Source organism: Paroedura picta, chromosome 1 (assembly GCF_049243985.1).
Source record: "Paroedura picta isolate Pp20150507F chromosome 1, Ppicta_v3.0, whole genome shotgun sequence".
NCBI classification, from domain to species: Eukaryota; Metazoa; Chordata; class Lepidosauria; order Squamata; family Gekkonidae; genus Paroedura; species Paroedura picta.
The window spans coordinates 157,227,249-157,252,040 of record NC_135369.1 but is presented as its reverse complement, the minus strand read 5'-3'; the positions used below and the strand labels follow the sequence as shown (position 1 = coordinate 157,252,040).

Below are 24,792 nucleotides of genomic sequence, written 5' to 3'. Positions count from 1 at the left end.
GAGCTTTTGTGGCATGACCAAAAAGGCCCTCTCCCAGGTTGCCACCCACCTAGTCACTCCTGGTCACAGCTGCTACCAGTCAATCCAGCCGCAGCCTTGAATCCAAGAGGAACCTAGACTACAAACCTGTTTCTTCAATAGTTTACAACTTTACAATCTCTTTGTAGAGATTAGGGTTTGGGGATGGAATTCAATGGGTTATAATGCCATGCGGTCCATTTTCTAATGGCCATTTTCTCCGCAGGAACTGATCTCGGGAGATGAGGTGTAATTCCAGAGATCCCCAGGTCCCATCTGGAGGCTGGCACTCCTATTCTTCAAGGAGAATGCAATCCCATCCAGAATGCAAGTATAACAATTCCCTGCTTCCCTTTTTCGTTTTATTGGGCTGCGCAGTCATTTTTCTTTATTTTTGTTTCACTGTTTAAATGTAGTTTAATGTAGTTCACTGTTTAAATGTAGGAGTTTAAATGTATGTATATACTGACCCAGCCTAAGGTACTAAGAGGCCAACTTTATCTGATAATAGCACACAAAAGGCTGATGTTAATTCAAAACTCAATCAGCTTTACTTCATTTTTTAGGGGATATGAACAGATGGATATCAGGCTTAGAAGGTAAACAGGCAACAAGAATGAGGTAACTGTATACATATAAACAATAGTTTGTCACAAACAAGTAACTGTTTTGTTTTACAAACAGGTCTTTGAAACTGGAGACAGAGGTCTCTTGACAGTCACTGATTAAATAAACTAGTATAAATTTCTGTCTCAAAAATACTTATGACGGCAAGAACAGTCACAATGTCCAATTTTCCTTCTTAACCATCTGATAGCGATCACTCCTCATTACCAGGAACTATTTCCCTCCCCTAGTTCTTGTTCCTCACACTGAGAGCCAGCATGGTGTAATGGTTAGAGAATGGCAGGCTGTAATCTGGAGAACTGGGTTTGATTCCCCACTCTTCCACATGTAGCCAACTGGATGACCTTGGGCCAGTCATAGTTCTTTTAGAGCTCTCTCAGCCTCACTTATCTCACAGGGTATCTGTTGTGGGGAGAAGAAAGGAAAAGGTGTTTATAAGCTGCTTTGGAACTCATTTGGGTAATGAAAAGCAGGGTATTAAAAATCCATTTTAATCCTATCACTCAAATGTCTTAGAGCAGAGAGCATTAACCCTTCATGGTCCATTAAAGGGTAACATCTTAAATCCAGGATAAGACCTTCTGCCCACCAATCTCACTTCTGTCTTGTCAGGATTAAGCTTAAATGTATTAGTTTGCACCCACTCCAAAACTGCCTGAAGGCACTGCAATATTCAGGGTTTCTACAGCCTCCCTGGAAGAGCAAGATAAAGCTGAGTGCCATCTGTATATTTGGTGACAGCCTTTCCCAAATCTCTGCATGACTTCACCCTGCGGTTTCATGTTGATGTTAAAGAAACCCACAGGCCAAGGCCCAAGAAGCAGAGCAGCATTCTCCCAGCCCCCCACGTAAGGTTTTACGTGGGTTGGGCTCCACATACCTGAGGGACCGCCTATCGCCCTATGCCCCCCTGCAGGGCTTTATGCTCTGCGGGTGAAAATTTATTGGTCGTTCCCGGCCCAAGAGAGGCACGCCTGGCCTCAACCAGAGCCAAGGCCTTCTCAGGCCTGGCCCCGACCTGGTGGAATGAGGTCCCGGGTGAGCTGTGGGCCCAGTGGGACATTTCTGTCTTCCACAGAGCCTGCACAATGAAGCTCTTCCACCAGGTTGAGGCCAGGTTAGTGCAGGAAGAGCAATGGGGTCCCCCTGATGTCAACAATAAATGCTATTTGTGACTTGTCTCTCCTTTCTCCTCCCTCTTGTAGAAGGGTAAGGGGGGGGTTGAGGGTTCTGCCATCTTGCTGCTGTGATTGTTGTTGTGGATGTTGTGATAGTCCATTTTAATGGGGGTCTTAATGGGTTTTTAATCAGACTTTTGTAAACCGCCACGAGCCACTCAGGAGTGGTAGTTAATAAATTAAATAAATAAATAAATAACAACAACAACACCTGCTCAAAAAGGTATGACTGGAACCACTGCAGAATCATGCCCCCCAATCACAGTCCAGACAGGTGTTCCAGAAGGAAACCATGACTGATGGTACTCGAACATTTAGGAATGCTTTTAATTGATCCATGCTTTCCTGCTCAATCACCATACCCAGAAACATGAGATGCGAGATTGGTCAGCATTTGGCAGGATCCCGTGGATAAAGAGATGGTTTCTTCACTGCCTCCTTTACTACCCTATCTATCCTGTCTGTCAGTGTCTCTTGAAGCTATACAATTTAACTCCCAGAGATTACCAAAGTGCCTCCCATTAATTTGCTGTATCAACTACTGGGGGGAGGTCATGGTGGAACTTTAAGATTTTATCCACAAAATAGCTTTAAAAAGCCCCACAGCTGATATCTAATTGGGTATTATTTGAATGCCCTTCTTCGAGGGCTGTAAGAGACCAAATTATTCTAAATAATTGAGTCAGGCATGAGCTAGCAGACACAATGAAAGTCATGAATTATTCCCTCTTCATGATTTTCACTGCCATCTCATATGCCTTCATAACATCCTATAAGATGTTCTTGAAACTTTGTCACAAGTCTTCCTCCAAACTTGCTCAAACCATTTTTTCTCACATAGCTCCTCGATATATCAGGAAGCTAAATTGAGATGGGGTGCAGAGGGTATCAGGGTGTAATCTCTTCAATGGTGGTCAATAACTGTTGTTGCTTGTCCTCAACCATTTCATCAATTTAATTGTTGGAAGGCATCAGGTCCAACAGAGCATTCAGGAAGCCAATTGGATTCATTAGTATGCACGGTTTAGTAGGCTAATAGGATAGTAATTTTGTGGGTCAGTTGTATCACTTTTTAATGAATAGGGACCACTATACTCATCTTCCAGCCATTAGGAAAGATATTTAATCATTTATCTAGGTGAAAACCCTGGCTAAAACTGGAGACCACCAGTTGGGGAAGGCCTTGAATAGATCAGGTGGAATCAAGTCTTCCTCAGGTGATTTGTCAGAAGCTAAAGATTTAATAAGGCTTCTAACTTTGGCCTCTGGAACTAGGGGCCAAACTGACAGGTTTATAAGATCAACAGAATTCGCAATCTCCAAAAGTTTTGGAGAGATACGCATACCAAGTATTTCCAGATATATGGGCTTCAAGCTGTTGGGGAAATCTTTCAAGCCCAAAAGAACCAAGGTCCCAAATATGAGATTCTTTGCATTTGCTGTCAGATCGAATTCATTCCAAAGTACAAATTCCTTGCCTATACCCAGTTCATATCTTCTTTCTGATTCTGACAAATTAATCTTTTATAAGATACTGACTCCTATGTCTCACATAGGATAGCACTTGACTCTGGCTGCCAGGAGGATCTGAGCTAAAGTACTTTTAATGAGAGCTAAAGTACTTTTAATGAGCGCCACCAATCTGAAATGTTGATCTTATATATCTTACTGTGACACATTCTGTTTTATTTCACTGATTTTATATATTATGCTGAGAAATATTCCCTTTTGCTCTTATACTTTTACGTATTAATTCTCCTTTTGTAAAGGTTTTTGGCTATATACAATAAATATAATCCTGATGCCGATATTCAGCCAACTACTTTTTGGTATCTTGCAAAGAGTTATCAGACTATCCAGAAGTAACTGCAAGAATCACATTGGGGAAGTGGGAACAAACCAACGAGCCACTGAAATGTTTATCTGAAAAGTCACAGTATACAAAGACTTATGCAAATTATTTTTAAACTGGTTAAAAGACCAGAGAGAGAGAGAGAGAGAAAGAGAGAGAGAGAGAGAGAGAGTCACTAGGTTAGACCCAAAGATCCATGAGGAAGCTCTCATCCAAAACAGATCTTTCCTAACTTTCCCTTAATGTCATGTCCTCTCTCCTGTTCTCCCTGAAAAATGGTACCTGAGGAATGGGGGCATCCTTGGGACCAAAAGAATCTAAGGTTCTGCAGTGGGAAACATAAGTCAGCACATGCAAAAGTTTCTTTCTACTAACAGATCATATTTTGTTATGACTCCACTCCACTCAAGACAGTAGAAAGTAATAGTAGTAAAGAATAAAATAAATTAAGGACATTTAAACCATTAAGGATTAGGGGACTAATGAATTTGTGGCATGTTAACAGTCTAAGATCATAGATACTTATGTGGTCATAAACTGCAATTAGTAATTCTAGAAAGTAAAGAAGAGAAAATATATGCATTGAAAGAACTCTGTAATTAATCTCCAACAAATATATGCTCGATAATAGAGTTGCCAGTTAGATTTAAGTAATAAAACTGATGAATATTTAATCTAGATGAACAGTTTCTATTATTTAGTAAAGTATTAGAGACATTATTCATATTAACTGTAGCATTTAAGTATTTTGAAACTCAGTTAACAGTGGTTGACTGTTTTGCTTCAAAACATATTAAGATAATGGGAAAAAACTAGAAATTAAAACTTAACTAATTCTAAATGGCAGCTATCTTAACTAAAACAACAATTAGAACAAAAAAGCATGATCTAGATATCAGATTTACAAACATTTTCTGTGCCATTTACTTATCAGACATATGTCGGTGAACAGATTTAGTATGATGAATGATTTTAGTTCATTGTAGTATTTATGAGCATTTATCTGGATTCAAAGTACACAAAGGCTCTATGCCTTCTTAGACATGGTTAACATAACTCACCCTGAATTCATCAGGACTTACTTCTAAATAAAGATCAATGGGATTATAATCTAAGGATCTTCAGCCTCAGTAAAGGTTCAATCCATGTGTACCTCAGAACCCTAGTTACCATTTACGTGGGGCACAGCGGTTAATTCTTCCCTGCCCTAAATTCCAAGTCTTATTTGATCTGGCTTCAGAACTGTCAAACAGGGTAGAAATGAACAAGTACTGGGACAAACAGCAGAATGGACTGCAAGCCAGAATGATCCTGTGATAGACAAGCCAATGTTTTAGGGCCATTCAGTTCACTGAGGCCAACAGTTGGCATTAGCTCATTGCATTCTCTTCCCAGCACAGCAGGAGGAGAACTGGTGAACAGGTCTGAACCATGTGGTCCCGGAAGCGTCAGAAAAGTTGCCTGGGATTGGCTCTTTTTGCTCCTGACCACCTGAATCTTTCTAGGGCAGTGGCCTACCAGGAACATTTCCTGTAAGTTAAAGGTCAGCCTGCCACTGAGAAACAGGATGGTACTTTCCCCTGAAATACATGCATTCACAGGAATCTGTATACTGGGAACCACACATGCATATCCCTAGACATCTAAACAATGGATAAGCTGAATGTACCCTGAAGATAGGTAGGTAAAAAATTGCAGTTTAGGATCTATGTGACTTGGGATATCATGGAACAGGTCCAACAGTCACAAACCCAGCTTCACCTGCCATACTTTGTACACTGGTTGTCATATCTTATACTTTCCTAAGACAACGAGAAGGCACTGAATGTTACCTGTCTAACTGAGACCTTAAATCAGTGGTTCTCAACCTTCCTAATACCACAACCCTTTAATACAGTCCCTCCTGTTGTGGTGACCCCCAACCCTAAAATTATGCAAGTGTTCTTTCACAGAAATTAAACTGAAACTGACCAATCGCATGAAGATCCATTGTTCATGATTGTATATAAATTGGTTTCTCGGTTCAGTTCTGCCACCACCTGGAGCGCCTGGTGGGAGACTGCGCAGTGCTGGAGGCACTGCTAGAGCAACTCGTAGCCTAGCGCAGGCACCTGCATGAGGAGTGGCAACAGTGGCAGTGCCCTACCCCTAGCCAACCTGCTTGCCCTGTCGTGACCCCTGTGAAAGGGTCATTTGACCCCCAAAGGAGTCCCGACCCCCAGTTTGAGAACCACTGCCTTAAATAGTATCTGTGATCAGAGACTTGTGGAGTCAAGACTTATAGCCTTGTAAAACCTGCAGGTGGACACTTCAACCTTTCAGGGCATTTTATAAGGCGGGGGTCGTCAACCCCTGGTCCGCGGCCCGGTAGCGGTCCGTGAAGGCCTCAGTGATGGGCCGCCACGCCTGCCTCTCCCCCTGCAGCGAGAAGCTCACCAGGCCGCAAGAGAAGCGGCCCCCAAAGCAGCCGCTTCACTCGCGGCGCAGCTAGTGTTTTGCTGAGGAGGGGGGAAGAGGCAGGCGCAGCCGCCGGCATGCCAGCAGACACAAACGTGCATGCACGGAGCTGCCGCGCATGTGCGTTAGTGCCCTCTGGTGGTGAAAACGCGTATGCGTGGCAGCTCCGCACATGCACATTTTCACCACTAGGGGGAGCTAATGTGCATGCGAGGCACCGGGGCAGCCGGCTCTTCTCCGCCCCCGGAAGCGGTCCTCAACCCTAAAAAGGTTGGGGACCGCTACTATAAGGGACCTGAAAGTAGCTGTTTTATTACAAACAAACTTCAAGAACAGTCTAGAAAGGGAGATTGCAGAAATGCAAGTTATTACAATACTCAATACTTTGACATACCCTGGGCTCAACAAGGACAAACTTTTTTTATCTCACTATGCATGCTAACCTTATGTAATTTGTGTATCCACATTCCTCACAATTTATTTTAATCGGGATTATGTGACTGTTAGTAATATGTAATGTAATTTTGAATTCTACTTTCTGGTCCCAGGACAAGATAGCTGCCAGCTTAGCTTCTATTTGTAAGAAAGTTTCACACTGGTATGGAGACAGATGGGGCCGGCAGTAAATAGTAGGGTGTGAGCCGTGGATCACTGGCTTTGACAGTTTTATTTCTAATATGTCCTTGTGAACTACAAATGGGTTCGAGGGGTTTGATTGGCTGGCTTGGCAGGGAATTATCATGTGACTGTGTTTGGATGTTGTGACACAGTTTACTAATGTAACAGGATTAACTTTTGCTTATATATTTGCTTATATATTCCTCCAGTTATGATGGTCATTAGTCTGAGGAAGAGTGCTTGCACTCGAAAGCTCATGCCTTGAATAAATATGATTTTATTGTGCTACTTCAGACCAACATGGCTACTCATTTGAACCTAGCCTTGTAATATGTTTCTTTGCCAACCCACCCTATACCTCAGAGAACAAGGTTCTCCCAGTTATCTAAATAACTCTGCAGGTCATAGTGGGAGAAAACCTGAGATATTAAAAATACATTATGCTATTAAGTTAATTATTCCCAAGAAATACAGTTAAATTTGTTTTAATGCTATGTTATGGGCCAAACCTGATTGCTGTGGTTCAAAACCTTTTAGTAAATGAATATTGCCTGAAAACTAATCCTAATAAGCAACATACATTATTAGCCATGTGCACAAATGATTGTTGGCAATGGAAATTCTAGATTATGAACTGCTATTACTGTAATCACTTTTCCCTGTCTCTGCTTCATCTTTACATGCTGCCAAATACTGAAATGTTAGTGAGCCTCACCATGGACACATTAAAAAAAAATCTGGTACAAGAATTCCCCTCTGTTCATGCACAGGGATGGATTTTGAACACAACTGCATCCAAATAGTACGCTACTATTTTTATTATGGGCCCTGGTTAAATTCAAGGGCTTATTCATTTGCTGGCAGGGGCTTCTGGGAATTGTAGTCCATGGACATCTGGAGGGCCGCAGTTTGACTACCCCTGTCTTAAAGAATACAAGACAGGTAGTGTAGCACTTCTACTGTCACAACTTCTATAGACTGGAAACGCATGGTCTGTGATAGTTGACATGACAGAAGTATCAAATGACCAGACTGCCATGGGTCAGTGGATTCCAAAGGCCACATTTTTTTTCCTTTGGATTCTTTTATAACTTGTCAGCTTATACAGATAAAGCCTTTTCATAATGTGCAATCAGAATCCTACTAGAAGGAGAGAAAACTGTATTAAATGAAGCATTTATGTCAATCCACCGAACCTGGCTGTATTAACCAATACACGTGGTATACTGTTTCAAGCTTATCTTGAATTTTATGAAGCAGAAAGTACATGGCAACAATGAAAAAAGTACAAACAGAGGAGAACAGATATATTTATCTCCTAAGTAGTATGCTTTTTACATTGTCCTCCAACTCTGCAAGGAGCAATATCAACATATAACAATTGGATTTAGCTGTGCCATTTCTTTTGTGTTAAAATTCTTTTGTCACACCCACTAGGTTTAACATGCTTCTACTGAGCCCTGGTCACAAACTACTATAGAGCTCCATGTGGGAAAATGTTATTTATGTAACATATTTATACATCATGTTCTTATTCTATAAACTACCAGGGCAGATAACAAATGGGAAACACTTCTGTAAAAGGCAAGGCAACTATAAATAGCTGAAAATAATAATACATATGTGGACACCTACCGTGTCTTGCACATTACCTTAGGAAGATGGAGAAAATCTACCTTTTCTCCAATCACATTATTATTACTATTTTTCCACCAAAGCTATGTATAGATACCAAACAAATAATTTAAAAAATCATGCAGTTGTACAAGCTGGTATAAGTGGTCAGCAATATCTAAATGCAATGCTACAGTTCATTTAACTCATATCCTATGTATTCTCCCTGTATAAAAGATAGCAGACTAGTTTCACAACAGTAGCAATATAAAACATTAATAATATAGTTAGATTGCAGCAGTTTCCAGGCAAGGTAGTGAGATTGTGGATTAGGCTCTTATGCCAATTGACAAAGACTAGCTATGGGATTGCCTTCCCCTAAACTATTGCCATGAAGAACATTTAAACCCCTCTTTGCTTTTATGCTTTAAATTTCTGGCTCTTGTTTCCGTTCCTAGTCTTTAGCTTTTTCTTGTGGCTTTTGTTTGTTAATCTGGATCACTGCATAGGAAGCAGAAGAAGGAGAAAATGCTAGTAATTCATTTCAAAGATTAACAAAGATAACTGTGTTTCATTTGGAAAGGAGTGATACCAGGCATGCCAAACTGTTGCACATTTTCCCCCTGTGTATGACTTTTTCCATTTGTATTACTCTCTTGTTCTTTTAGAGTAATAAGGAGAGGCATGATCGTTATTCAAAGCTTCACATACACTGTTGCTAATGTCTACATGCATATGTCTTGCAGACTTAATGTTCATAATGTTTACCACAGTTCTGCCCTTAGTTCCTTACATCTCTTTCATCTGAGGCTTTCACACCCATTTACAGGTGTTGCATCTTTCCTCTAATGAGTTCATGGTGGTATTCCTGCACCATTTTGTTCTCCAAAACAACCCTATAAATAGGTCCTCTCAAAGAGTACAACAGAACCACATCTGCACACTTCTATACAATCTTGGTAGCTTGAGATCAGAGCAGAGCTGCAAGGACCAGATTCTAACTGGTGGCTGTGAAGTTGAAGCTCAGAGGTAACTTTCCTTCAGCCACTGGGGGATAGTAATGAATTGAGGTTCCCAGCAATTTATCAGTGTTCTCTCAAAGTGCAGAGTGGCAGAGAGTCTGACAGAGGAAGGGAAAGAGCTCCCTACTCAACCTCTTTAGAATTCAGTAGGATGCCAGGCAGGTCAGGAGGTAGGTGGGGCTGAGAGAGTTCTGAGAGAGCTGTGACTGCTACAGAGTCACCAATCAGGCTTCATGTGGAGGAGTGGAGAATCAAGTCCAGTTCTCCAAATTTCAGCCTGTGGCTTTGGATCCACATGGGCAAGGTATATGGGGGCAGATAAAAGTTGATTGGTGGGTGGGGAGGAGAAAAAGATGAGGGTGTGGGTGCTGCCAGAAACAGGGAAATAGGAAATAGTTTGGACAGAGGAATACAGCAGAAAGTGAGGTGTTCTCCTGCGAGTCCTTGCAAGTTCCCCGCTGTGCAACTGGGCCTGACCTGGGCTGATTCTGCACTTACTTTGTTTATTCTATTGTGGATCCTGCTGAATTCAGATTGATTTGAACTCAAGTCTTCCTCTATCCTCCTCCCACTCCCCATTGAAACAGGAAAGTGTTCTGCACATGATTAGGGAAGCTCAGAAGAGGGGGGACCCATGCGCAGCAGGTGCCTCTTTATTTTCTTGAAAGGAGGGGAGAGGATTGGAGACAGCAGAGGAGGGGGAATAAATCCAAGCGGAAAATCTCTGCTGAGAGAAGTTAGGGCCTCCCGTTTAAGGGAACCCTTGCAACATGGGAATGAGGAAGCCTTTGAACTGATGTCCTGGCCAATCATGGCTTTTTTTACAGCTTTGGAGGCTTGAGACAGCAAGTTAGTTTGGGAAAAGCAGAGAGCTGCACCTTTACGCATGCCGATTTTTCAAATATCAAGGGTTATATCCACTCCAGGATATCGCGGGGGGAAGGTAGGATCACTCCAGATCAATCATGCTTGTTGCAGATGAAAAATTAAATCTCTTAAAATCAAAATGGAAATCGCATTCAGTGTAGATGGGACTGAATCGACCTGGGATTGAAATAAACGCTCAGTGCAAATTCAACCCTGGTGTCTGGCACTGTACAATATGGCCACATTTTTCCCAGGGAGAATCCTCCAGGAAGAAAAGCAGGGAAAACTGAAAATGCAGGGAAAGATAACGTTAGGTTGGTTAATGGGTAGAAAGACGTGAAGCAAACAAAAGAGAAAGTGAGAGGCAAATACAGCTTTGAGGAAAGGGGAAGAAGAAATGGCTTAGTGGTGAAAGAAAATGCCTCATTTGTGGGTCCCCCATTTCTGACTAATATAATAGAATTATTCTTAAAGCAGCAAAATTACTACTTCCATACAAACAAAACCTACACTTCTCAAGTAATAAGAGCAGAATCAAATGGGAACAGTGAATATCAACAAAGCAACTCCATAGGATCATGGGAGTTTTTCACACAATCTGTCAGCTTCTTGCTAAGAGCGACCAGAGGCACCCCATTGCAACATCCATATCTATTAATATTCCAAATAGTCCATACATTTGGCCACACTTGAAAAGTCGTAGGTATTTTTCATAACATTCTGAAATTTTCACTTTCTATCACTTAATTTTCTCTTGAACACAAATGGAAGCCATTGTTTCATTACATTCTTAGACATAGGAATGAGTTGCAAGCACATACTTCATCACCTTAAAAAACTAACTCTGAGTCCATGCACACAAAAGCTTTAGAACACTGCTCTATGTCAAAGTCTTTGGATTGCACCCTTTGTTGAGGAACTTCTCCATTTTGCAGAATTCTGTATCATCAATGTTTTTAACAGGATGAGAATTCTATGTCTGTAATTTACAGGACTTGAAAGATTCCACAGACAGCTGCAGATCAATTCTACTTTTATTAATAATTTATGCTTCCCTGCATGTTTTACAAGCGAGCAACATTAATGATACGCTACTTCCTTTTATGTTTAGGTAATAATTGTGTCCTCTCTCAGCTGGACTGTTGACTACACCTCAGGTGAATTTCCTCCCTTCTTTGGAAATCTGCCGTGTCCTTTTTGTCATCCTGTTCTATGATAGTCATTATCCTTTCAGAAGAGCTAACCAAACTGTACCTAGTTTGAATAATAAATCCAAGTCTTTCATCATGCTTTCAAGTAATGGAATTCCTTACATGCTTGGGTTTTGATCTATACTTTTGAGAACTGTTTGCAAAGAGGGCTTTATTACAATATTATAGCAGGAAGTGTCTCTGCTCAAGATGTACACCCTGCTGGGTTGAACATAACAGAGTAACAGTGCCATTTTATACAGTGACTTCAATAGACTCCAAAGCATGCAACTCTGTTTAAGACAGAACTGTAAGGCTGCTACCCAAATAACTCTTTCCTTGGAGCAAGCCCTATTGAATAATACAAGCCATTTCTGATATACTTCTCTCTAACTATGCAACCCTATTAGTATGTTGTTGTTAGTTGCGAAGTCGTGTCCGACCCATCGCGAGCCTATGTTTTTAAAGACTATTTCTTGAAAGTAGGCTCAGAACTAATATAATAAAAGTTATTTCTGCATTGTACAAAGTGTTTGTGTGTCTGTGTGTGTATATATATATATATATATATATATATATATACACATATACATACACACAGACACCAAAATTAGTATATAACCACTGAAATCAGTGGTCTTAGGTTAGAGTAACTCTACATAAGTTTCCATTATAATTTCTGACAGTGTTAAAACATCTTTGAGACTAAAAAGGAACAAGTGCTCATTTTTATTGTGTCCTCGTTAACCATTCCTTTAATGAAATGTATTGCATTTTTACCTGGGTAGTCTGCACTTACATTCTTTTCCACTGTAAATCTTGCCGAATCCTGGTTGATTTGAACCCATATCTACAGCCTTTTAAACATGCCACCTTTCTGCATTTGCATTGTCCGAATTTTCAGTCTCCTTCCTGCTTGATTGGGGTAGGGGGTTGTGTGAAGCTCCAGCCAGCATTGAAGGGGCACAAGGCTGGAGAGTACTTTATTTCCTGCCTTTTGATGAGTCCCAAGTCTACAGCCAGAGCAAGCTGGGGGAGGGGCAAGTGGAGCATGAGGCTCCTTGTTTTTCTTTCTTTCTTTTCCTGCAGGAGCCAGTGTGGGGAGGCAGCAGCCTCACAGAGAACGAGGAAGGGAAAGTAAATCCAAGAGGCAAATCTCTGTTGGGAGTTTGGGGTTTTTTGGAGCACAGCCACTTTAAAACAGATCCCAATGACAATAATAAGTCTTGTGAGGAAATGGCAACTGATAACCAGGCAGTCTTTTAACTGACACCCTGACCAATAAGTGAAAGACTGCTTCGCTACATCAGCGTTGGCGGCACCAGGGAGAAAGTTAATCTGGCTAATTGCACTTAATACTGAGGGTCTCGGAGCAGATTCCTCAGATGTAGTATATTTGCTCCTGGATAACACGGGGGAAAGGTAGTGTCACTATGGATCTATCACAGACATTGCAGAGGAAAAATATGAAGCACTAAATATCAAAATGGAAATAAAATAACATGTAGATTACTTTCTTTAATTCGGGATCACTGGCGATAAAAGCCCAGTGCGGATTCTACCCTGATAAACAAAACAATCGAGACAGAATCACAAGGCTTATCTGGTTAGCAGACCACAGCCTACAGTTGTTCATGAATTTATATAGTTGGCTCACTTTTCCATTCTTTCCTCTCACCCCACATTATTAGGCTTCTGTTATTAGTATGCTAGAGCCAGGTCTCCAGGCCTTTTCTGTAAACACGATAACATGTCAAAGAGGCTTAGTTTGGATTCAGAATTATTCCCATCAACCAAATGGGATCCATTTGCCACTTAGACTGGATAGCGACTATGCTGTCCCCACCTATTCGTGGCTGTACCAATTCTCTTCCTCTTGCCTTCCCCTCAGGTCGTCTTTTCCCCTGGGTATAACACATAAAACCAAGGTTCCCAAACTACATAAATTAGTATACATGTCATGCTATATAATAGGACCCTACTTGGGCTAGTCTCCCTGTAGTATTATTACTTAGTTTATAGCATATATGCTACATAGCTAGGGATATCCTCAGATTATCTGGCAGCCAGGCAAGAGATATTTAGAAGTGGTTTGCCATTTGCTGCGCCTGCATCACAGCCCTGGTATTCCTTGCAGTTCACATTACAAGTTCTAGTCTGGACTGACCCTGCTTAGCTTCTGTGAATTAATGGGATCAGGCTTGCCTAGGCCAGTGGTCCCCAACCTTTCTGAGGTTGGGGACCGGCAGGGCATCGGGGCGCGGCCCGCGGCCCACGCAGGCCACATCCATGCATCAGCCGCACCCACGCATCGGGCCACGCCCGCGGGCCGCGCCCACGCATTGGGCCGCACCCCGCGGGCCATGCCCACGCATCGGGCCACGCCCACGCAGGCGCGGCCGGCCCTGATTCCCTCTCCCCGCCCTCCCGCAGTAAGAAGCTTCCCGGGCCGCAAGCTTGCGGCCTGGGAAGTTTTCTACTGCGCGGGGGGGGGGCGGGGAGAGGGAGCCGCAGCCCGGCGCCATGGCCTTCGCGGCCCAGCACCGGGCCGCGGCCCGCAGGTTGGGGACCACTGGCCTAGGCTATTCGGGTTGGGTTTTAGCTAAGAGGATATGAGGGGTCCTTCCTTGGCATTATTTAAGGTGATTATGTAGAAGTCTGATGGAAATGGCAATTATAGTTCCTGTCTTTAATTGCCATTTTCATCAGACTTCTATGTAATCATCTTACCTGATGTCAAGGCAGGGCCCTTCATATCCTCTTGAGAATATAGGGAGACCCTACCTCAAAGCACTAGCTAGGATGAGAGTTCAAGGATGACCCTCTTGTATGGATTTAAGCAGGCAGATTTCTCTATAGACAGGGACTCATTATCAGAATTTTTCTCAATACCACTGGGTATTGCAACAGGACATCCTATGTTACCTCCTCCACTGGTTCCTACAATATGCATTCCTTTAGTGAATGGTCCAAGAGAATGGGATTTAATGTCCTATCCAATCCCAAGGGAGCAAACAAGAATTCATTTAATTCTTTCCTTCAATGGAAAAAACTCAAGGATTTTAGCACAAGTAGCACTTGGTTTGGTTGGACACAAGTTGTATATCTCTGCTGTAATAGTTGAAAAGACGCTGAAGTGATAAATTAAAAGGGCAGGAGGCTGACAGGTGAAATATATAGGATTATGAGGGTGAGTAGGAAGCTGAGAGAGATTAATTTCCTGGCTGGAAAGATTATCACAAAGTAGTAATGAATTCCTTGGTAAAAGTTATATTGGCATTGCTATTGGGGGGGGGGGAGATGGAGAAAGAGGAGGACCAGGATACTTTGCGAAAAGAAAAGAGCAAAGCAGAACAAATTAAAAATGAAATGAGGGACAAATATATATATATATAACTTTGTACAATGCAGAAATAACTTCTATTATATTAGTTCTGAGCCTACTTTCAAGAAAAAGTTTGGTAAGTTTAATGAAAGATTATAGTCTTTAAAAACTTTATATTCAAAATGGCAGGACACATGAACAACATGTTCAGAATTAATATCTTTACTTCCTTGCTTTTATTTGCTTATTCCAGTTGTATTACTCTACAGGCCATGAGTGAGTGGTGCTGAATTTATAAGATTAAATTCAACATGAGTATATTGATGTGAAACACATCTTCTGGCGCACTCAGTGAAATGGAAGTAAGTCTGTAAGTCCTGCCCACTGAGCACGCCAGAAGACCCTGAGAGTCACTTACCACAGAGGCGGCCTGTGGTGGTAATGGTGGGTGAGAAGGCTGGGGCAGATGTGGGGACACTACCCGCTGACTCTGGGGCAGCCACAGTAGCCAAGGAGGCTGGCCAAGATATAAATGTTTGTCTACATTAAGCACAGATCCAATTCACCACAGCCACGAAACCAGTGTGTACCGTATTAGTAGAGCACTGCTCCATCCCAACCTCAGCCCAACCCCATCATGCCTCAAATAGGCCATTAGAGTAATGGGAATATCTCCTTAAACATCATATTCAGTTTGAGAAGTGCTTTGGCTTGCCTGGAAGATGTATATAAAAGTACTCATGATAAACTCATGGGGAGAAGGCTGTTAATGTAATGTGTACACAACAAGCAAATGGCCTGGAATGAGGCGCATAACTTAATTAACTTCAATATTACTATCACTAATGTAGTTCAGCACCGAATATAATTGAAAAAAAAATCGACGTCGCTGATAAAATATAAAGTTTATTCAGAAATACTTAGTTTATTCAGCCTCACATCGCTGAAAATTTTTAAACTATATTTAATTCTAAATAGCATGAATAATGTTGTGCAGTACTTAATGTTAACAGACTAGAAATGTAATTGCTGTGTTTGTTCTCAGTAAAGTGCAAGGTGTACCATATGCCGCTTCATTTGGTTGAAGACACCTGCAAAACAAAGCCAGTCTGTCTGTTAAAAATACATTCCAGTTCACTGAAACGCATCTTACCACATCACAACATCTTGCTGTCCCCTTTGACATTTGGATAAATTATTCCTATTGTACAGAGTTTACTCCCTAAAATGACTTTCTGGAACAGGTAAATGAGAGAAAAAACAGTTGCACTAGAAATATGCTCCGCAGAGTTCCAAGATGACATTAAACAAAAGTTTTATAAATATTAGTCCTATCAAAAGCGCACAGTATAATTCAGTCTTTGCCTTTCAGCTCCAGGAAAGGGTCACAAACTTGCATTATCTCCTTAAGCACTAGCCTTCACATTTAATTTAAAGATGTCTAAACTGTATAAGCAGGCTGTGCCTTCCACAGAGGCCTATCCACAAATATCTGCTGTATGACTGGTACAGCACTGAGTAATCTGATGTGGACATAGCGGGATCTAGATTAAACAACAGTAAAGATAAATAAAAGTTAGGTGCTCAGGTGTTGGTCTGGCAGCACAGCATCCTGACCACTAGAATGCTGAATCATGGCAGCAGGTTTACTTCTTAACAAGCAACTAGACTGAATATTGTTTTCATAAGTAAAAGGAAAGTCTTGACTCAAAGAAGCAGATTTTCCCTGCCTTCCTCTTCTCCCAGGCTTCTTGTGTCTGCTGAACAAGGGGCTGTTTTTGAACAAGAAGGAAGACAAGGAACTGGGCAAACATGCCTGCTGCATCTTGCACAAGTGGAGATAACCTTGAAGCTAAGCCAACGATGACATTGTTGTTGTTTTTTTAAAAAGAAATAAAACGTGAAAGTTTGGAAGGAAACAGATTATATACAGTATTTGCTGGCGTATGAGACTACTTTTCCCCCCTGAAAAACATGCCTCCAAGTGGGGGGGTCGTCCTATACGCCGGGTGCACTTCAGTTGGGATAGACATAGCTGCCCATTGTGGCCCATAGTACTGTATTTTGAGTGGAAATATTGGGGGGTCGTCTTATACGCCCAGTCGTCTTATACGCCGGCAAATACAGTAGTCTATTTCTGTCTGTGTACATGCCTCATGATGTAGGCCTGTTCTTTGTGTATATGACGGTTATCAACCACCAAGTAGTCTATTATTTTATTATTATATTCTATTATTATTATTATTAGTTTATTATCTCCTGCTATTATAACTAATCTCCAGGGAACAGAGATCAGTTCACATGAAGAAAACAACTGCCTTGGAAAGTAGACTCTTATAGCACTATGCTCCTATGAAGTTCCTTCACTCCTCAGATGCGGCCTTCCTCAGTCTCTACCTCCCCCCCCCCAAATCCCCAGGTATTTCCCAACCTGGATTGAAGCCAAAAAATGAGAATCACAAGAGGCTGAATAATAAAGAGGCTTCAATCTTGAGGAAGCGATAGTTCTAGCTCGGATTTTCCAACCTGGAACTGGAAACCTTAAATTCAGATGATGTAAGAAGAGTCTACATGGCTAAATTATATAACTGTGAATTTATTTCTTGGCCTTTGCAAGGGGGAAGGTAGCAAGACCATGGAGTCCCATTTCAGACTGGAAAGCTTTAAAGGCATGAGAGTATCGATACGTGATACTCAGATGAACAGTTGATGCTACAGGGAATAAGTTAGGTTTTCTGAAACATTTCTTGGGGTAACCTCAGAAAAAGGAAACACTAGCAATGGGAAACTATATTATCAGTTGCTACTTACTAGTATTCATTTCCCTATATAGCGTTATAAGGGTGCAGCAGTTGTGTTGCTTTAAAAAAACATTACATGTTTCTATCTGAAAAGTGTTCTGTAACAAAGTTTTATTACCTGTTTAGTACAGTTTCAGGTAATTTTGCAAGATAAAAAATGCACATGGTTAGGAACACTTACATTTGCACTGTGATCACTTCCACTAACACAGATGACATCTTGTTTTTGAATTGTTAGTACCTCTTTCGTAAGCTTCAATCGGATTTCGTAGGCGTTTTCGGTTATTTCGTCGTACAATAACGCAATGCCAGTTTTTGTCTGCGGAAGCAAAGTAATAAAAAGCACAAATGAAAGATGCCAAGAATAAGAGAAGAAATGGCAAGAGATAAAGATGGCTTTATGAAGCGTGTCTCATGCGTTCAAAATCGAAGTTGTTGGACAAAGGCCATAATTATAGGTAAGGAACAGAAGGAAAAGGTAAGAAATAGAAATAGGGGGGGAAACCCCTCCAAGGTTACTTTTGTACTTAAATATGTGTGTGTGCGCGCATGCAGCTTTTCTCTCTGACTGGGACCCAAAGCAGCTTACTATATTATTCTCCCCTCTTCTACTACAACCTCACAGTAATCACCTGGTATGGCAGGGTAGGCTGAGAGATTGCAATGGGCCCAAGTTCACTTGGTGATCTTCTGTAGCAGAAGAGGGATTTGAACCCAATTTTCTCAGGTCTTAGCAGACACTCTAACCACTAGAACACACCAGCTTTTAACTTGATGCTTAGATTCTCTGGTTGCTGATGATATCAATGGCTTCATTTCTACAGTGACAACAAGTGAGGTTACATGCAACAAGGACATCCTCTGGGATATTGGGTTGTTTTTTTTTTAGCATACGTTGCACACCATCTAATTCTGCCCAACATGCTTTCAAAAAGTCTTCACAACCCCTTGCAAAAGAATGCTACTGATTCAATCGTATCCCACATACCACCACATCCCCTAATCCTTAGCAAAATGAAAACGGGAATCCTGATCAGCACCCCTATTTAGGCTTCCCCAAGAAAAAGTGCAGCAAGAGATCCTGCTGAATCAGCCAAGAAAGAGGTGGGGAGGGGCTTGTGGGGCCTGGGGGAGCCAGGACCCCTCCACATACACTGGTGGGGGCAGGGGGTAACCCCTGCCAGCTCTGTGGCTCCACGGAGCCCACAGGGGCATGTGGTGCCCCTAAAGGGACACAGCAGGTCGAGGCTGGGCAGGCCGAAAGACCCGACGCTAGCAATTATGCACAGCGCCTGCCCGCCTCAGGCCCTGCTGGCCCCCAGCATACCCAGGAAGCTGCAGAAGTTCCTGTGTTTGCTTAACACGGGCCTTCCATAGCCCTGGGCTGGGACGTACCTGCGTTGGCGGCAAGCATTATCGGGGATTTTCCACAAAGCGCTGCCACCACCAGCACGGGCATTATGCCCCATGCATAACGGGCCTTTGTGTCTTTTGTCAATTTGCATGTTCCCCTTCCCTCAGAACCTGATTCCTTGTTTGAGACATATTGTGGCTCTTTGGTGGGGATTTTTCCTGCCAAAGAGATGACCGGTGATAGGGTTGTGTGCATGTGTATGGGGGGTGGGGGGGGAGCATGGTTCCTTCTCTGTTAACCTGCCTGTCAAAAGGGAATGAGTTTGCAATAAGGGTTTCAAATACACCTCTTGGGAGCACCAGTATTTTGTAGTCAAAGGGTTCTAACTGGCATGCCACAGTCTTCTGACAGCAGAGGGTGCTGAATTTCCTTTGTTCTTCCCCTTATGTGTAGGTGGGGGCAGGGTAACATCAGAGAAATGGGCCATGTCGGAATATGTTGGATATGTTTCCATATATGGCTGACACAGTGGCATGAATATACTGCTCTGTTGTGTCTCATTGTTGCTGGGTGTCACTACAGTCTCTAGTGCAGTTGTTATGCTCTTAGATTCTTGGTGGTTAGTCTTCTTAGAAGATACCGCCAAGATATACACCAGCAACGTGAGACTGTGAATCACTGGCTTTCTGGTCTTAGGCTGAAACAGCCAAAATACTAATAAAATCAATTACTTCCTAAACCAGAAGTTATTAGACAAAGTAATTAGTTTATTTGTCACTGGGTCAATCAACAGATGCAACAATCAAATATTCATAATACTAAATAATAATAAGAAAAAAAATTCCCTCTGCAGACAAAATCACACACACACACACCACAATCTGATGCACTAAAGAAAAGGAAGTGCCTCATGTATTTACAACAGTAAAACTCAGAAGCTTGGAAGCTACCTATGGTTTTTAGCACTGTTCTCTAAGGCAGCATGCCCTCCGTATTTCAGGGAAGTGGGCAAGATCATTGCTCAGCAGGGTGTGTGGTGGGTGGGTGGTTCACCATAAAAGCTGTCACAGTAACAGGTAGTTCTGAGCCTCCCTGAGATATGGGCCTCATGTCAGGAATGGAAGTAAAGGCAGATATTTTGGTAATTGTGAATGTGGCTCTCAATGATTTACAACAGTTTCACTGAGCATTTCATAGTTCCAAGAGAATGACAGTGTCCTCAGACAAAACAGATAAGCTTTCAAACTCATCCATTTTCTTTAAAATCAAAAAGAATGGGGTCAGCTAGAAAAGTAGTATTTTTGCCTTGGGAAGTGTATTGTGAACAAATTTCAAAAATACTAGCTTGTACATTAAAACACCAATAGCACAAAATGTACAATATTTACATCTATGCTGGAAAATCACTAGCAATAAAATTAAAAAGTTGATAATTCATAGATATACCCAGTGAATCCTCTGAGTTTACTTAAGATGAACATATGCATACTTCAATACAAGTATCTATCACAAAAAGGGAAGCATGGCAAAAATACAAAGAGTTCAATTTTGTCAAAAATTGTCACAGGCTACAGAAGTTAACCGTAGCCTGGTGATAAAATTGTATAACATATGGGCCAAATATTATGCTTTCAAGTAAAATCTAGTTTGATTAAAAAACCCAAGAAGTATCGTGGTTTCAGAGTCACTAGAACACTTATGCAGCTTGACAAATTATCCCAATTTAATAGAATTATGTTTTTCCTTAGGCTATCATTGTAAATTTGGAATGAGACCATCCCTAAAAACCACAGTAGTTAGAGCCAATCTAGACATTTCATCATACGCAGGTTACACCCATGGATGGCACCATAATTTTAGAGTAGAACCTGAGTCATTTAAAAATGCTGTGAAGGGATCAAGCCCTCAGCTCATCTGCACCAGACAATGTTCTTTCCCTTTCCATCGATTTCAGCACTTGAAAACGTGCAGAACAAGGGTAAAAGAAGCACACCTAGCACCACTATGCTGTAGTCAAGATCAGCCCCTGAAGCATTTTAAATGGCATGAATTCAACTCTAAAATGGTGGAAGTAGCCACAGGTCCAACCCATGAATGCCACAGCATTCAGTTTGGTCCGTGGACTAAGTGTATTTAGATATTTAATTTGCACAGCCCCGATAGAATAATACTTTGTAAAAAAAAATTGTACCTTCATACAGGGACAGTATGCCTTGTTAGAATCATAGTTGGAAGGTACCTCCAAAGCCATCTAGTCCAACCCCCTGCACAATGCAGGAACTCACAACTACCTGCCCACTCACAATGACCCCAATTTCATGCCCAAGTGATCCCTCCACCAAAAACCTCCAGAATCCAGCCTGGCCTGGAGGAAATCCGCCCACAGTGGTGATTAGCAATTCCTTGGGTATACAAGAGACAAACACTGGCACATCCCTTCCTGCCCACCCACTCACAACCTGCCTAAGTTCATAAAATCAGCATTTATGTCAGATTACTATCTAGCCTCTGTTTAAAAACTTCCAAAGGAGGAGAATTCACCATCTCCTGAGGAAGTCTGCTTCACTGAGGAACCATTATAACTTCAGGAACTTCTTCTGGAAGTTTAGCCAAAAATTCTTTTGAATTAATTTCAACCCATTGGTTCTGCTCTGACCCTCTGGGGCAACAGAAAGCAACTCTGCTCAATCTTCTATCTGACAGCCTTTCTCTTCAGGCTAAACAGACCAAGTTCCCTCAACCTTTTCTCATACAACAAACCCCACACCGTCTTCATAGCCCTCCTCTGGACATGCTCCAGTTTCTCTACATCTATGTTCTCAAGACAGTTAAGGTACCCTCACCTGGAGAAGATTATTCATCTACTTTTGGGGGGGAAATCTTCTGGGTCCTTGTACCACAGTGCTAAATGAGCCTGCATCGGTACTGTGAGCTGCCCTGTAAAGCAATTACAGCTGAGCCTTGAGTTATTACTGTGCAAAAGGGAGCTCCTCCACCAGGCATCTGGTTGAGGTTGACTCAAACCATCACTTCCATTTGGCCCCCAAGCTCCCCCCACTCCTATTACGACTGACACCAATCTGCCTAATGCACTGGGTCCCAGTAAGAGTTGAGCTGAGGCTCTTGCAATTCCATTTTCTAATGTTATTGTTACGATCATGTTAAGTTATTGTTGTTATAATGTTATTACTGTTATCACCTATTACTATATGTTCTCTATATCTTTTCCTGTTCCCTGTAAACCACCCTGAGCTTTCAGGGAGGGCGGTATATAAATATAATAAATATATTATTTATTTATTATTTGTTTGATTTGTATGACCGCCGCTCTCAGAAACCAGCTCGTGGTGGTTCCCAATATTTCAATACAAATACAGTACATTAAAACCCAGTAAAATTCCCCATTAAAACCCCATTAAAACAATGACTCGGTCACAATGATGGCGATTAAGCAAAAAACTATTCCCATACAGGCCTACTGGATGAGCAGAAAACTCCTGCTGGGAAAGGAAAGGGAGGCTTGGAGCCTACAGACAGATTTACAGTTTTATGGCCTCGAATCCACCAGGCTGGTGAGAATCGAAAGTAGGGTGAGAAACGAAACTTAGATGGCATGAATCGGGGTTCATGACAGAGATAAAGAGGGGGGAAAGACTGACAGAAGGGGGGGGTGAGGAGGAAGATTGTTAAAGAAGGGAACAGAGGGAAGGAAGGAAGCAAAGGGGATTGGAATGCATTCTCCCCACAAGTTTCTTGCAGGTCCCCAATTTTATTTTATAACACTGTATACTTTCTTATGCATTTTAACAACACAGTAAAATAAATAAATAAAACAAAATAAAATGCCAAATATACAAATATATATGGTCCTAAAGTACACCACATTGGTCAGGCCACGCCAGGGTCTAAAATAAACACACCCAGCATTTCTTCTTGCGAAAAATTGAAATGTCATCAATGTAGCTGACTGTAAGCTCTGATATGCCATTCAGCAAGTAATTCACCAGCCTCTGAAAGGACACAGGGGCATTTTTAAGCCCCTGTGCATTTTGCCAGTTTTTGATTTTTCTAACTAAAAGAGGTAACAAACCATTTCACATTATACTGTCTGGAAAAATTGTTAAAAGTAGTCCCACACAAATTATATACTAAACATAGATTACATCTGCCCTTGTTCTTGGCATGGGATAATTTGTTAGCTACTGGTTTCATAGCTTATGCTTTTATTAACAAACTAGACTTTTATTAACAAGCAAGGGTACTGTCAACCACTATCGGGTACCAGTGCTGGCTATGTTTTGTAGATGTGTTCTTGCAAACATATATTTTTGAAATATGTTCCATTTATCAAGTAAGCTGTTGGAATATACAAGATCTACAATGTGAAGAAGAAGAAGAAGAAGAAGAAGAAGAAGAAGAAGAAGAAGAAGAAGAAGAAGAAGAAGAAGAATTGGGTCTTATATGCCGCTTTTCTCTACCCGAAGGAGGCTCAAAGCGGACACCACAACGGACACCCTATAAGGCTGAGAGAGCCCTGATATCACTGCTGGGTCAGAACAGTTTTATCAGTGCCATAGTGAGCCCAAGGTCACCCAGCTGGCTGCATGTGGGGGAGCGCAGATTCGAACTTGGCATGCCAGATTAGAAGTCCGCACTCCTAACCACTACACCAAACTGGCTCTGTGCATGATTGAACAGAATATAAATAGTGACCTGCAGGGGGGAAATGTTTATTTTGCAGTGTTAGAATAAGAATTCCCTGATGATTTTCAAATTAGCTCCTCCAGTGTCTTGATTGGCTCAATAGGAGACTTCCAGCTCCTTCCTCCCTGCTTGCCTCCAGAACAGCAGATGAACAAAATATTGACTGCAAACAACAGTTGCTGGACAGTTAGGTCTCTCTTCTGTCCTCTTTCTATACATAGTTGGCTTTATAATAAAACTATATTCTTCTTTAAGCAGGCTGAGGCTTTGTCCTCGTTAAATATTTAAACTCTTCCAACCTAAGATATAGGATGCATAGTTTATCTTCTCCAACACAAAACATGGGATGAGTTGGCCCATGCAATCAATGATGTTAAGGTCACCAGCATTTCTATTATGCAGTCTTATAAAATGTATCATTTATTACTTATCAAGTCCCTCAACTAAAAGCCTTGTTAAAAATAGCCCTGGGTTATAATGCAGGCATTTTCTGTTAATGATATTAGCCTTGGAACAGGAGTGATTAACAGCTGGTTCTCAATCTGTGTGATCTTAATCATGAGAAAGTAAGCAGTAATGGCTTGTTTAATTACTGTAAACACAGTGTGTCACCAGCTAATTAGATATGATTGATAATTGTCAACTGGATTCTCTACTCAAGACATCACTCGCAAACATTTGAATTCAGTTATACGTGCTCAGAACTGAACTTTCAGAATGTCACCTTTTTTTGTAAATAGACAAGTATTAGAAATGCTTCTTTCAATGGCTGGGGTTCAGCCAAATTGCAAGAACGGACAATGATTTAAGTAGATACTATTATAGTGAGTGAAACTCTGAAACAAAAACTAACATTTTTTATATACAACTGACAGGCAAATTCATCTCACAATGGGATGTTTAGATTTATTGTTAAAATGTCCGTAATTTCACTTCTGCAGACAAATGGTTAGATATATTAAGCATGTAGCCTTTTCCTCTTTAAAAAAGTGACTGGTTATCACTTGGTGGTGGGGAAACATCAGCAAATTGTCCTAGCCAGGCAATAGTGTCACTGAGCCAGGCTGTGCAACTCTCTGATTGTGGGAGGACAGATAGCATAGTGGCCTCCTTCTAGCCAGCAACTACACATGACAGTCTCCTTATTTCCCCTGACCACCTGTTC

At 41.6% G+C, this 24,792-nt stretch overlaps 1 protein-coding gene across 6 annotated transcripts in view; it reads right to left on the bottom strand.

Moving 5' to 3' along the window:
* The window catches only part of SNTG2 (syntrophin gamma 2), a 349,056-nt gene that overhangs the window by 194,370 nt on the left and 129,894 nt on the right, over window positions 1-24,792 (bottom strand). For 4 of the 6 annotated variants that reach the window (XM_077309803.1, XM_077309826.1, XM_077309833.1 and 1 more), the window contains one exon: window positions 17,751-17,888. In XM_077309803.1, coding sequence (XP_077165918.1) covers window positions 17,751-17,888 — 138 coding nt within the window. The remainder of the gene's footprint in view (window positions 1-17,750; window positions 17,889-24,792) is intronic. The other 2 variants (XM_077309812.1, XM_077309820.1) reach the window with 1 other exon arrangement.